This window comes from Chinchilla lanigera, unplaced genomic scaffold (assembly GCF_000276665.1).
Source record: "Chinchilla lanigera isolate Chin_1 unplaced genomic scaffold, ChiLan1.0 scaffold00043, whole genome shotgun sequence".
NCBI classification, from domain to species: Eukaryota; Metazoa; Chordata; class Mammalia; order Rodentia; family Chinchillidae; genus Chinchilla; species Chinchilla lanigera.
In genome coordinates, this window is record NW_004955444.1 from 6,630,486 (window position 1) to 6,646,120 (window position 15,635).

The following is a 15,635-nucleotide window of genomic DNA, read 5'->3' on the forward strand; positions in this document are numbered from 1 at the left end:
ATTCTGGAACTACTCGCACCCATCATTCAGATCTCACCTGAAACTTGACTTCTTCAGGGAAGCCTTGTCTGAAGTCCTGCCCCGCGTGGTCCCTTATATACAGTACACTTGCAATTACTTGTGTTATGTATGTCTTATGTAAAATAAAGCCTGTAGATATCCTTGGAAATGCAGGGTTATTTTGAGAGAGCCACATGTGTATAATGAGTTAGAGTCTATAAATTGAAGTATAATCATACCTAATAATGTGCCCATGTATGGATCCATTCAGTGTTATCTTGATTTTCCTCACATCGTTGTATGGCTGATACACCCAGGGTCTGTGGTTTTTTATGTTCCATAGAAGGAGAGAAAATATTTGTGCTGGGTGCAATGGTATACCCCGCTGATCCCAGTTACTCAGAAGGGTGAGGCGGGGGAGTGGTGGGCTGGAGGCCAGCTCAGAAGAATGAGGCAGGGAGATCGTGGGCTGACAGTCAGTTGGTTCAATTTAGCAAGACTATCTAAGATTAAAAAACGAAGGAAGGAAGGAAGGAAAGAAAGAAGGAAGGAAGGAAGCAAGCTGTTGGTGATGAGCTGTCTTGAGTTTATTTAAAATACCCAAACTGTCATGTCTCATGATCCCCCTGTCATTCTGTGGTGAATGAGCTTCCATCCTCATTTACAAACAAGGGCATTGTGTTTCAGAAACTCGGCTGAAATCTCACAGTAGTTGGGTTTCAGATCCAGCCGTGTTTAACCCGGTGCCCGTTTGAAACTAGTTGCGGTGAACTTCATTTGGATTTTAAGACTTATTCTGTGTAGTTGTGCTGTTAACGTGAAATTTCTCTCACAGTGTCCTTGGGTTTTGTTTTGTTTTTTTTTTTTTTTTTGTTTCCGGTACCGGGAACTGAACTCACAACCTTGCGCATGCCAGGCAGGCGCTTTTGCCACTGAGCTAAATCCCCAGCCCCTGTCCTTGGGTTTTATTCTGTTCTTTAATTCTTTTCTATAAGATGAGACTTCAGAGAAGGATTTCCAGTGTTGGAGATAAAATTTTCTAAGTACATCTTTTATAAGGCAGTCCTTACTAATCTAAGACTTGATATCCAAGGAATGATTTAATTGTCATGTGTTTATAGTTAATTTTAGTCAAAGAAAGAGAGACCCAGCCATTCTTAGTGTCCTCAGAATTTAATCCTTATGTAAATTCAGTTTCTGTATTTAGTTCCTTGTCATTGAAATCCATAGCAACAATAATTTTTTTGGTCCTTAAAAGACATGACAGTCAAATTAGAAAATGAACAAACAAAAAACCCAAGCCATAATATGTACATGTAACTACTCTCCAAGGTGATTGTGCACTGCATGGGTTACAAACATGTACTAATAAAATACAATAAAATTTTTTTAAACAGAAAATAATGTTACAAATCCACGAGAAACAGGAATATAAACAGCATGCCATTGGAAGAACGTATTTATGTGAATATCCTCATCTACCAGGCGTACTCGAGTGCCACGCTCAGAGCGCCCTTTACCTTTTCACTGGACTCTCAGTCTTAGCCTTACCAGTTGTTGCTTGTACTTGTCTTTTCCCCAGATCCTTTTGTCACCCCCTTTATGATTTGATTTTTATATTTCATCTATTTCATGATTTACTTTACCGGTCTTCCAGTTTACTCCTGCTTATCTTGGCTGGTCACAGTTTTAGGGTGCTGTGAGCGTGGAGGGAACAACCACTGTTTCTTTAAGGATCCAATAGTAAGTTTTACAAACATATTTTGAAACATATTCTTAAATTATTTTTTAGGCTGGACCGGAATATGGTCAAGGAATGAACCCCATTAGCCGCCTGGCTCAAATTCAACAGGCGAAAAAGGAAAAGGAGCCAGATTACGTTTTGCTTTCAGAAAGAGGAATGCCTCGACGTCGAGAATTTGTGATGCAGGTATTTGTAACTTCTATACTGGAAGGTTCCAAAACTATGGAAAAGATTTACAAGTACCCAGGCTGGGACAGAGATACGGGGGCAAGACACATCAGAATTTAACTAGAAAGTAGAACTCTATTTACGCTTCATTCCTGCCAGGTTCTACCTATCAACTTGGTGGGAACACACCAGGGTCAAGGACATGTTAGAACAGACAGCATGGGTTTTGGAAAGGCTTGTGAGTTCGCAGTTTGTTTACCACAGTTTATCATTTCATGCCTGTCTTTTAACTTTCCATGTTACATTTGCAACCAGAGTCTGTTCACTACTGGACGTTGGAAGCAAATGGAATTAGAAACAAAGTTTAGAAGGAAAAGAGTGGCTGGCAGCTGACCAAGGTGCGGCCTGTGGGACAGGACTGCTGAGCGGTCTCGGTGTGTGTTCAGCCGGGGAGCTGAAGGGTGCCTGCAAACGTGTTCGCAGGCAGGTGGGAGCTGGCAGTGAGGAGGAACGCCCAGACGCCCTCCTCGTTTTTCTTTTTTTTTTTCTTTTTGCCATTTTTGAGACTGGATCTCGCCATGCTGGCCTTGAACTCATGGTCTTGAACTCGCAATAATCCTCGTGCCTCAGCCTCCCGAGTGCTGGGGTTATAGGCGTGTGCCACCACGCCCAGCCCTCCTTGTTTTTAAATCACACTTATTCAGCTCCATTTTTCAGTTCAAGCTACAACATTGAGGAAATCTTAGTTTTAAGTTGCTACTCTGAAAATTTCAATCCTATCTAGAGATGAAGAGGGCATCGTATAATGGACCCCAATTTACCCATTACCCACACACAAGAATTAAGATTTTTTACTACACCAGATTTAGCCATTAATTTTTTTTCTTCCTCCCATTCTTCTTTCCCCCTCTTCCTTCTTTCTCTGAAGTATTTTGAAGCTAATTTCTAGCCGTGTGTCATTTCAACCTTACACGCTTGGTTAGAGCTCTTAAAAAAAGGAAATTTATTAGAATTATGTAACACCCAGTCAACATGTAAATTCTTTTTATCCCGTTTTTTAATAATTCATTTGTCAAAGAAGCTTTTTGTCATCAAATCCACGGTATATGTTGCAGACATTGACATTCAAATATAGTTTCTCATATTGATTAAATTTTCCTTTTTTAAGGGGCTTTTTTGGGTCTTTTTTCTTTTTTCTTTTTTGGTACAGGGAATTGAACTTATGGCCTCAGGCTTGCCAGGCAGGCACTGCACCACTGACCTACATCCCTGGCCCTTGATTAAATTTTAATGCAGAACTAAGTTTGCCTTCTCTCTTCATTTGTAATCTCCATATTTCTTTATTTCATAGTACTCAATACAGTGGTTTGTAAGTAGTAGGTCCTTAATAAACATTTGCTGTATATTTGTTGGCTGCCTACCTGAGTAAGCTTCTGCTGAAAATAAAAACATGTGGTAGTCACAAATGAACCATTGCTAGGGACCTAGATGTCCACAGGGTGAATTCTTCCATGGTTGGTGAGCACATTATTATCTGCATGTCATTAGGACTCAGAAGAATGTTGTGGTATTTTCATTTTGTTTCATTCTTTTCTCTAACAGTCTTTGCTTTAAGAATACCAGGATGTATGGGGTGTAGGGGTGCACACCTAATCCAGCACTGAGGGAGGCTGAGGCAGGAGGATGATATATTTGAGTCTCATTTAGGCAATTTACAAGACTGTGTCTCAAAATAAAAAGTTAAGAATGGGCTGAGGATATAGCTTAGTAGTAGAGTAATCCAGGGTTTGATTTCCAGTTCTGGTTTTTTTTTTGTCTTTTTTGAGACAGAGTCTCTCTGTGCAGTTCAGGCTGGCCTTGAGCCCTCTTTGTAGCCCCAGCTGGTCTAGAACTTGCAGTGATCCTCCTGCCTCGGTCTTCCAGAGTGCTGGGATTACAGGCGTGCGCCACCATGCCCAGCTCCAGTTCTGTTAATGAATGAAAGAATAGTGGAGCATGGCATGGCATAGCATGGCATAGCATGGCATAGCATGGTATATTCTTCGAATTTCAAAAATTGAAAAAAAGTTACCTAAATTTTAGACCTGTATTAGAAATACAACCTAGTTTGGACTTTATTAATTCTTTTTTATGGAATGTATTGAATACCTCTTTTAAAGAGGAATTTAGAGTATCTAAGGCCAGCTTTCATTTTATGGGTATTCATAAACATTCTGGTCAAATGGGGACATTTGGCTGTGCTTTTAAATGTTTTCACACTGAATTCATAATTGTTTTTTTCCCCTTTTGGAAGCCCCAGTGGATTCATTACAATATTGCGGCAGTTTTATCACAATAAAAATTTTTGTGTAAATTCCTTCAGCAGTGTTATCACATGTTATAATGAAGGTAAATGGAACTATCTCGAGATAATTTGCTTATTTTTATCTATCACCAAAAAAAAAGAGAGAGCTAGTTTATGTGTTATAAAAAGGAATGCGGTTATGTAGATTGATTAGTAGATAAACTGAAGAAAATCCCTGATGACATTTTTTGTGTAGTTAATTCTAAAGCAAATTTCTTAAAGTTTTTTCTTTCCTTTTTGTGGGGAAGGAGTAGTTTTAACTTTTCAAACAGAGAATAATGATAACTAAATTGCTTATCAGTACACTATAATAATGTATCATACACTGTTAACTTCTCTACCTATGATTAAGATCTCCAAATTGTTAAAAATTACATAAACCTAATATGTTTTATTCAGTGAAAAACAATGAATTAAGTTTTTAGTAATTGCTATCTAAAAATTTCTTTTGTTTGTAAGTTTTTTAAGGACCTGATTCCTGAATGATTTGTTTAAAGAAAAATTTGTGTATGTTGTTTATAAAAGTAATTAAGCTTCTTTGCTGATAGAAATTAACATGTTGATGTAAAAATCTTAGCTGCAGTACTTAAAGAATTTTCATACTTTCTAGGAATATGCCTAGGAAATTTGCCTGTACCCTTACTTGACTTTTATAATAAAATACTTTCAGTGACCACTGTTTCTGTGAGCAGAGAATGAAAGTCCTTCAGCAGTGCGGTCTTTTCAGTCCTAACAGCTCACTTTGGGATAACTGCCTACGGACTGCACATGCAGTTAGAAGAGCTTGTGTGAGGCGGGGGTGACTGGGAAAGTGGTTCTGGGGAGGCACCTGTTTTATGGGAGTAAGTCTCGACTGTAGTAGAATTGGGCAGGGGCAGTCCGGCAGCCCGAGACACAGTCAGTGTAGGTGGGAGCAGCGTTGCAGTTGACAAGTCCAAGAGCAGCAGACCTGAGTAGATAAATGAGCTTCAGGGATAACGCAGCAGAAAAACTGAATGAGATTCAGTGAGGTATGTATAGCAGGTAAAAACAGTTGAAAACTTTTTTGTAGTCGTTTATTGCTCCGTGGTCTTTTCCTTATGTTTAGTTTGGCAAGGTTTTGACCCTCAGAGCGGTAGAGGAAGCATCTGACACAGCTGATCTAGTCTGCTCTCTAATAAACACTCCAGCAGCTTAAGGGCTGGGAGAGCTGTGGAATGCAGCAAGCACTGGAAAAATAACAGGTAGCGGAGGTGACTGCGGCCTGGGATTGAAGCACATTGTCCGTACAGCCTGTCATGTTGAGCACAGGTTCACACTGCCTGTTCTAGAACCTGCTGCCATGAGCAGTGCTTCTCAGAAGAAGGTCCACAGGCAACTTCTGACTTGTCGGGATGTGACATTTTCTGTCTTTGAAAAAAGGGGGCAGTGTCATGTTTCAAAAACATTTCACAGATTTGAGCTGTAGGATTTATGATAGTTGTTAAACTCTGTAAGGCACACCTTTTCAATGTTTCATATGCTGCAAGAACTGCCATTTAGTTTAAAAGAGTCATTTCTTTGTCATACCATTTGCATGTTTATGTTCAACTTGGTACATTGTTGCCGTTGTGTTATATATCTTTAAAGGTCTTTAAAGTGGTTGGTTCATTGGAACATAAAGGTAGTGATGGTAATAGCTACACAAATAAAATAATGGTGTAAGAATAAGTAGCCAAGAGGAAAGTATGGATATAAGATGGAAATCTGTGTGTTCTGGAGCAGGTGCAACAATGTTACGACTGCACACAAGAGCTAAAGCAAAAAAGTACGATTAGAAATATCCTGGTATGTGCCTGAATCCTGGGTTGACTGTACCATCTGTGCATTCGTTGCTGACATCCATGGTATTGCCATTGTGAAATTTTGTTAAAATAAATGAAGTTTTTGGAGCTTTCTAGGTTTTTTTCCTCTTTGAAACAAAGAGGAAAACAAACAAACAAAGAAATGACGTCTAGTAACATAATCTAACTTTTAAAATACGGGTTGCCTGTTCATCTTTCTTGTTCGGTTTTTAAAAAAGAAATTTGTAGGAATCCACTGTGTGTTCTGGATGTGAGCCTTTGCATTTCAAATATTGTCCCTTACGTTGTGACTTTCCATCTGTTTTTCCTGTTTTAATAGTGATTTTTAAGGAGCAGAGCAGAGAGCGAGCTGGGTGTGAGGGCACAGGGCTGTAATCCCAGCACTCAGGAGGCTGAGGCAGGAGCATCACTGTGAGTTCAAGACCAGCCTGGGCTACACAGTGAGTTCAAGGCTAGTCTGAACTGCAACGTGAGACCCTGTCTCAAAACAGGAAAAAAAAAAAAAAAGTGTGTGTGTGTGTGTGTGTGTGTGTGTGTGTGTGTGTGTGTATTTATTGGTGCTAAGAATTGAACCCAGGGCCTTAACTATATCCTCAGCCCTTTTAAAATTTTTAGGACAGGTCGCTAAGTTGCCCGAGCTACAGTCAAAGTTGTGATTCTTTTACCTTTGCCTCCACTAGGTCCCTGAGTGCTGGATTACAGGCACGCACTGCAATGCCTGGCAGGGACAGAAGTAGTTTTAAGGCAGTCAGATTTAGGTCTTTTCCTTTCTGTTGTCTTCATAATAAGCCTAGACACCCAGTCAGAGAAGTACGCCCACTTTCCTCTTTATCCATAGGATATTGGCTGTTCTTAGCACCTTGTATTATTATGTAAATTTTGAAAACAGCCTTCAGTTATTGTAAAGGTATGTATAGAGTTTTCATTGAAATTTATTGAATTTATAGGTCAATTTGAAGAGAAATGCTGTATTACACTGCTGTCTTCAAGCTATGTACATGGCATATCATGTTTATTTGGATTTTCCTAATTTTTCTCATTACTACTGACTGTTTTTCTCTGTGGAGGCCTTACACTTACTGGTATTTAGTTTTTCATTTACTATAAATGGTATCTTTAAATATTTTTTATTATCTGCTGTATGTTGGTAGAATATAGAAATGCAGTTAGCTTTTATATGTTGACTTATATGGACAACTTGTTACATTCTCGTTAATTCTTATGTCTGTAGATACTTTTGGGTTCCCTATATATAAAATCATGTCTTAAATAGAAATTTTCTGTTTGATTCTAACGCTTTTTGTGGTTTTTATTGCTCTGTCCAGGATTCATAGTAAAATATTAAATACTGGAAATAATAAAGAGCATTCTTTCTAATCTCATAATTTCAATATTAGGTGTACTGTTTACTGAAGTTTGCTGTAGATTTCTTATGAAATGGTCTGTATCGTATTAAACAAGTTTCTTTTCCTGGTTTACTAGTAGTTTTCACTATGAACAAATGTTGTTTTCTCAAGTGCTTTTACTTCATTTCTTACCATGGTCATACGGTTTTGTCTCCTCACCCTACTAATATAGAAGAGTCTGTGCCTTTCACATGTTAAACTAACATCGCATTTTTGGAGCAAACCCAACTTTGTCATGATTCTGCTTTCTTATAGTGTTCAAAACTTCACCATCTATTTTCATGAGTGAAACTGTTTAGTGAATTTCCTCTCTGACACTGTTTTTGTTGGGCTTTGAAATCAGAGTAATCCCTCATTAAGTCATTGTGGACTGATTCCTCATTTTCTAGTTTTGGATGAGTTTGTGTGAGATTCGTGTTCTTCCTTACGTATTGGGTAGAATTTGCTGGAGAAACTTTCAGGAGTTTTCTCTATGGAAAGTTCTTTTTAAAAGTTATGGCTTTAATATCTTTAGTAGGTAGACTTATTCTGTGGTAATTTTGATAATTTGTATTAGGAATTTTTCCATTTTATCTAAGTATTTTTAAAATTTAACAGAGAATGTCATGTTTCATAATGCTGCAAAAGCTGTGGTAGTCTCCCTTTTTCAGTCTTCTTTTTCTTGATCAGTCTTTGGTTTATTAATCATCTCAGAGAATCAACTTTTGACTTTTAAACTTCTGTGCTGTACTTGCGTTACGGTTTAGAGCTAAGTGGCTCCCGCAGCCTCAGTTGCCTGGGAGGCTGTTGGACTGTGAAGGAGTTAGAGCTGATGTGTGGCTGGGAGAGGGGCGCGTTAGCAGAGGCTGGTCGACGCGGTGCGACTGTGAGGGTGTGGCCCTGGCGCTGGCTGCCCCTGCTCTCTGCTTCGCGGATGCCAGAGGGGCCCCATTCTCTGCCTGGGATCGGCCAGCTGGCGACTGAAACGTCAGCCAGAATGAACTCCTCCTGAAGTTGGGTCAGGAGTGCGTCTCAGGGCCTAGAAACATTAACTAAGACGACTTTGTATTCCATTTCTTAATTTTTATTCCTGTGTTTATTCTGTTTTCTCTAGTTCCATTTTGCTGTTACATTTATAATTTCTTGAGCTGGATAGTAGGTCAATTTTTGACTTTCTCTAAGCTGTTGCAGCTGTTCATTTTCTTCTAGAGCCTCCTTTATTTAGCTGTGTTCTTCAAGTTTTGATATGTTCAAAAATTTTTCTAATTTCCATTAGGATATCTTCTTTTAGCTGTGGATTGTTTGGGCTATGTTCATTTCCAGTGTTGTGATTAACTATTTGTTTCTTCTTTTGATTACAGAGAATACCATGTAAAAACAAATCTCATAGTAGTTGTATATTTTCTGCCTCTTTGTGAATTTCTCTTGTAATTCTGTTTTTCAGTTTTCTAATTCAGTTTTTATATCTGTTGTATCTCTTACCATAAACATGTACATCTCTAGAGTAGAATTACCCAACTCAGAAAGTGTACATGTGAGCCGATTCCCATCTGCAAACACGTACTGATAAAAAAGAAAAGAAAATCTACATGTGAATACAAGATGACTGTTGTGTATTTAAATATATATGTAGATATGTCACAGATACATATTTAAACTGCTCACAAACGATAACCATAAAATTGTTCACTATTTATTAATTATGATTGATTAATCACTGTGATGTACGTAGGTTGACAATAAGTAGTTGGTGTTACTCTTGCTTTACTGAGGCTAAGAGGTATTAAATAGTTCATACAGCTAGAATAGATTTAAATTTCAGATCCCAATCTGATTTGAAAATCTTTATTCTTAACATAGTATTATCATGACCCTATTATATTAATTCTTTCAAAGAACTACTTAATATAAATCTTTTTAAACTTGGAATACAATATGAATATTAAATTGTATTAATATAAATTTCAGCCTTTTTAGTGTATTAATTGAAACAAGCTAATTGTCATAAATAACGTGAACTCTGTTAAGATAGTTTTTCTTCATACATATATCTTTTTAAAAAAATCAAATAGTAAATAAATGTATAAAGAATTAGAAAGTCCTCTACTACGAGTCTGCCGTGCTGGGGTAACCCATCGCTGACATTTTGAGGACCATTTTTCCATATTTTTCTCTTACGTACACTTTTACTTGTGTGTATATAACATTACCTGTGTGGTAACTTAGCTTGCTCTTTTACTTTGGACCGAATTTTATATTTTTGAATGCTAGAGAATGGAATACATAGTTTTGTAATGTAAGAACTTCCTAGATAACACAGCAGCTATCATTCATTTCTTTGTTTAATCTTAACAGGTCAAAGTAGGCAATGAAGTTGCCACTGGAACAGGACCCAATAAAAAGATAGCCAAAAAAAATGCTGCAGAAGCAATGCTGTTACAACTTGGCTATAAAGCATCCACGAGTCTTCAGGATCAGCTCGATAAGGTGAGAACTAACTTCCACATGTGCGTGTGCTTCTCTCAGATTGTTGCTCATAACAAATTCTGGTCCTAAATGGCACTGCAGCCTGTGCCACTTCGAATGTTCGAAGCAGTGCTGTACATAAAGCAGCTGTCCCAAGTATAAAATGACACCTATGTGAGGGATAAGAGAAAATATTAGTTATAATCCTAAAATTAGAAGGTACTGAAAATTTGTTGTATAGTCATCCATATTCTAGGTAATACCCAGTTTAAAATGTATCAATTGGTTATTTTTGCTAGTCATTTTTTCTATACACATAGTCTTAATTTGTGTCTTTAGGAACAGAGGATTTTAGCTTTATTTTTGGAATGTAGCTGAACACTGGAAATAAAAATGTTGACTTTACTCCATTAGGGCAGGAACTATATTAGACACCATAAACGAATTTTTTATTTACTTTAAATTTAAAGATAAACTCAGAGGTGTTTGTTTTCTGCCAAGAGTTGTGTTGTTGGCCCCCTGTTTTTTGCAGCAGTTAATGACATCATTCGCACCTAACTTTGCTGCAAGGGAAGCAGAGAACCCTGAATTCAGGACTTGATAGATGACCTGGCAAGAATCAGCTTCACTTTATTTTGTATCACATTATCATTTTATGATCTGTGTATATGTAGAAATTATTTCTATGAAACATTATATCTGTGTGAAAATTCATAATAAAACAGTCTTAATAATTACTTTATCAAAAGTAATACACTTTTGACCAGGCCTTTTCCATGTCAGGGTTCTGTTTCCGAGCTGTAGTTTCTGAGAGAACTCATTTCTGAAGTTTAGAGTAAGAAACTGTCTTCTGGTTAAAAACAGTTAGCTGTACTATTTGAGACAGCTGTGATTCTCTTGAATGATTAAAAATTCATTTGTCTGTGTAGCATTGCTAGAGATTTCACTTGTTTTTATAACCTGGCTGGTCAACGCATTTTCATCTTTTAAAAGTATTTGTAATATGAAACCAAACATATGTTCAAGTTTCTGTAGCTCTTATATTGGCTATATGCTGTTTTAAGTTAGCACTTCTATATTGATTTAAAAGTGGTGAGTGCTTTATAAAAATATGTCAAAATAAATCACTTCACAGATATTTATAAGTTAAATGAAAGAAAACAAAACAAAAAGCCGGCGTTAACTTCACCTATTTGAGAAACATGTTTTGCATACCCACTGTTTTAGTCAGGGATCTCCATAGAAACAGAAAAAACTGGGTGTGGGTATACACAATCTCCACACACACACAAACATGCAGACTTTTATTTTAAAGAATTAGCCCATGTGCATGTAGAGGGTTGGCTGGAGACTCAGGAAAGAAACAATTATAATTTCAGTCTAAAGACAGTCTGCTGGAGCATTCCATCTTGCTCAAGGACTTTTGATTTTTTTTTTTTTTTGGTACCGGGAATTGAACTCAGGACCTTGCACTTGCCAGGCAGGTGCTGTGCCACTAAGCCAATCCCCAGCCCTGATCTTTTCTTCTGTTCAGGCCTTTGACTGATTAGATCAGGCCCAGTGGTATTGTGAAGAGCATTCTGCTTTACTTAGAGTCCACCAATTTCAACATAAATCTCACCAAAAAAACTTCCACACAGAACTACCCAGAATAATGTTTGATAAAATGTCTGGGCACTGTGATCCAGATAAGTTGACTCATAATGTTAACTGTTACGCCCTCTAAATTCCAGGCAGCTATCACTGAAGCTAAAGTGGCTGACACTTGGTTTGTTTGTTTGAGGAACTCAACCATTAAAGTGTTGAGTGCGGGATTTTGTACAATTTTTTTTTTTGTCTTTTTTTGAGACAGTGTCTCACTATGCAGTTCAGGCGGGCCTTAAGCTCACTTTTTAGACCAGGCTGACCTTGAACTCACAACGATCCTCCTGCCTCGGCCTCTAGAGTGCTGGGATTACAGGAGTGCGCCACCACGCCTGGCTTAGTGAGGAATTTTGATCATATAACAAAGATTATGGTGTCCCGGAACCCAGGGAACATGGGGCGAATCTGGAGATCAGGAAAAGCTGAGGTGGCTGTTTTTATGCAAAGAGCTTGGGCAGTCATTCATTTAAGACCCGAACAGGAAAGTGAGAAGGCCTGGTTTTTCTTCATCAGCAGATAGTTCTGTAAGTAACGTGGAGAATGGACTTGAGCCGAGGGAGGCTGAGGCAGGGAGAGCAGGCAGCAGTCAGCTGAGTTGCTCTGCCCAGAGACACCGAGCTCTTGAACCTAGACTGTACAGAGGGAGGGAGGGAGGACCGCAGCGGTGACTCGGAAGTACACTTGGCCGGGGCCAGGAGAGAGTACAAGCAGTGTGAGCAGAAACTGTGGTGAATGTTTAAACTACTTTCTTACAGTTAAAAACACTCTCAGTAATCCCCCTCGGAAGCCTCCCCGTCACTTCAAACACACTTATCCCCATTCTGGCCACTTCAGAAGCAGTTTTGGAAATCCTTCATATCTTTAGTTGTGCTGTCATGGCTGCCTTGATGTCCTGAATCGATTTAAAACTTTTAAATTCTTTTTTTTTTGTTTCTTTTTTTGGTCTTTTTGAGACAGGGTCTCACTGTGCAGTTCAGGCTTTGCTTGAGCTCACTTTGTAGCCCAGGCTGGACTTGAACTCGCAACGATCTTCCTGCCTCAGCCTCCTGGGTTCTGGGATTCTAGGTGTGTGCCACCACGCCCTGCTCTTTTTAAGTTTAATATGGTCCCTCGCCTTAATCTCCTTGCAAGCCCCCTATCTATTTCTGTTCTTTTTTGTATTTTTGCAAATATCATACAGATTAAGTCATACATTACTTAGTTGTGTGTATGCGGGGCGTCAGACTCCCTGCTGGGTGGTGTAATGCTTTTGAGAGTCACTTGGTAGCATTTGTCATTAGCTTGTGTTTTCAGTTGTTTTAAGCTTTGCCAGCGTTTGGGCTGCTTGCACTTTGGAGCTCTTATAAGTGAGTGGTCACAAACATTGTGTGAAGGTTTTTATTTGTACATGCTCCTTTGTCGTAGTCCGTGTGTGTGTATTCATGTAATAAGTGCATTTTAATGAGCACATAAGGAATTACCAAGCTGTCTTCCAGAGAGTCTGTACCACTGTGTGTCCCCACCCGCGGTTAGATAGCTCTGCTTCCGGGTTTTGGTGCTGTCAGTTTTGGTTGCTTTGGTCATGTTGTCTCTGTATTTTAATATGCATTTCTGTAATAATAATGTTGAGCATCTTATCATGTGTTTATTTCTTCCTTGAAGTTTATTTCTTCTTAGGACTTTTGCCTTTTACAAGATTGGATGGTTTGCTTTCTTTTCAGGTTGTGAGAGTTTTTATGATACAAGTCTTTTATGCAGATATATATGTTTTACAATGTGTTCTCCCTTGGGGACTTTTTATTTTATAATACTGTTCTTTGAAGAGCGCGTGTTCACTTTCTGTGGTGCTGGAGACTGAACTCAGGGCCTGTGCTTGCTAAGCAAGTACGTGAGCACTGAGCCATACCTCACCTCTTAAAATGCTGAATTTTGATGGCCTCTGTCCTGTCAGAATTTTTATTATCTGTACTGTTTAGATCTTATCTGAGGAAACTTGGTCTGCTCTAAGGTGGCAGTGATTCTCTGCTTGTTTCTAGAAGTTTTAGTTTTAGGTTTCACATTTAAACCTGTGATATTCGTCCATCCATCCTTCCTTCTCTCTGTCTGTCTGTCTGTCTGTCTGTGTTGTGGATTGAACCCAGGCCGTGCTCATGTTGGGCATGTGCTGTACCCCGGAGCTATACCCCTAGCCCATGTTTGATGCAGTTTTTTGAACACAGGGGCTACAGTAAGGGTGAATCTACTTCCCTCCCTCCCTTCTTCCATCCCTTTTCTTTTTTTTTTTTTAATATTTGGCTAATTCAGCTGTTCTAGATACATTTGAAAGATTAATGCTTTCTCCATTGAATTTCTGTGGTAGTTTTGTTGAAAAGTCAGTTGAACACATATTTTTGAGGTCTGTTTTCTTATTTTTTATTTTGTTCTAGTAATCTATATTTCTTTCCTTAAACTATTACAACTCTTTTAGTGGTTATAGCTTTTTTTAGTAAGACTTGAAATCAGGTAAAGTGAAAATTCCATTTTTGTTCTGCTTTTTGAAGTATGTTTTGGCTGCTCTAGAGACTTTGTGTTTCCATGAATATTTTAGAACAGTTTTCTACCAAAAGAAAGGGAAAAGTTGGTTGGAATTTTTATTGGGATTATGTTAGTTGCATCTGTATAGATCAGTTTTGTGTGAATTGATCTCTTCAGGAGAGTGAGTCTTCTTACCTAGAAAGTCTTATTTCTCCATTTGTTTATTTTTTGGAAATCTATCCTTCTAAATATTTGTCAGAGAAATAGCTTGTATATTTTTATGTTTATCCTTAAATATTTATTTTCTGATGCTGTTGTTAATGGAATTGGTTTTTTAATTCCAGTGTTTTATTGTCTGTTGCTACTATAAACACTAGATTTTATATATTCACTTGGTAAACTGAATTATCAGAGTAGTTTTAATATATAAACTTGGAATTTTCTATATCTGTAATCATGTTCTCTGTAAATAAAGCTTTATGTCTTCCTTTCTAATCTATGTAGCATTATTTATACAGAATTAGGACCTTTAGTCCTGGGTCGCAAACCGGTTTACTCTTCGCAGGCTCTTTGCTGGCTTCTCTCTTCTCTCTGAATATCAGCCGCTCGCATCTGCTAAGCTGGCTACTGCATGCTCGTTTCCTATCCAGGTTCTAGACTTTGATTGACGTATCTCTTCTGCTTTTTTCTTCTCATATTCTGTGTGTATGTGTTTGTGTATTTATAGACTCTTACATTACCAGTTTATACATATTTTGGGAAAGAGAAGAGACCACTTTTGTGATCAGTTTGACATGTTTAAACTGAAACCTAACAAAAGCAATTACATTAGAGTGTGGAAGTAGAAATCACAGAGCAGTATGCTTGAGATTCAGTTGAAGGCGAAAAATTAGCACAGGGAATATAACTACTACTTCTCTTTAGGCGTCAGTAGGAGAGGGATTAGTGAAGGAGGAATGAAACGGTAAGTTTATTATTACCAATGTAAATGGAGTTCTCAGATGCCTTTGAGTGAGCATGTTCCTTATCAGCGTGGTCCTCCCCTCTAAAATGATTCGTTCCTCCCTCTCTGTGCTTTGCTCGAATGTACGGACATCAGCAGTCAGCGTTGCCTCTCATTCTGTGATCTTGACTTGCACTTCACAGAGAGCTTGGGAAGAAGAGCCTCCCTAGTGTCTCTTTTACGTATTCTGCATCTATCAACACTTGTTCTTCTTGCATCCTTTTGTGATGGGGAGCTGTCTTCATCCTCCTAAATCTAGTCCGTCTTGTATGTGAGGAGTGGCTGGTCACTGGAAGAGCACGTTAGAGAGGACTGTGTCATTTAAGTAAGGCCGGTAAGAAAGTAAGTAGTATGATAGGCGGGGGAAGCAAAGGCTTTGGATGACTCAATGAAATTCAGTTAGAAGTGTTTATAGGTGTAAAGTAATTCAAATGTAAAATGGAAGACATACAGAAAGCTGGGTTTGGGAGATGAGCTGTGCTTTGTGCCTGGCGAGTTCCCTCTTTTCAGGAGCTGCATTATTGTTAATAATTACCTTGGCCTCGAACCTGCTGACCCCTTTCCC

At 38.4% G+C, this 15,635-nt stretch overlaps 1 protein-coding gene across 9 annotated transcripts in view; it reads left to right on the forward strand.

Annotated features, from left to right (window-relative positions):
* Positions 1 to 15,635, forward strand: part of Stau2 (staufen double-stranded RNA binding protein 2) — a 238,823-nt gene that overhangs the window by 92,176 nt on the left and 131,012 nt on the right. For all 9 annotated transcript variants that reach the window (XR_001235505.1, XM_013518156.1, XM_013518160.1 and 6 more), the window contains 2 exons: positions 1,793 to 1,930; positions 9,820 to 9,951. Coding sequence is in view for 8 of the 9 variants with exons in the window: in XM_013518156.1 (XP_013373610.1) it covers positions 1,793 to 1,930; positions 9,820 to 9,951 (270 nt within the window). In the remaining variant the exon portion in view is untranslated. The remainder of the gene's footprint in view (positions 1 to 1,792; positions 1,931 to 9,819; positions 9,952 to 15,635) is intronic.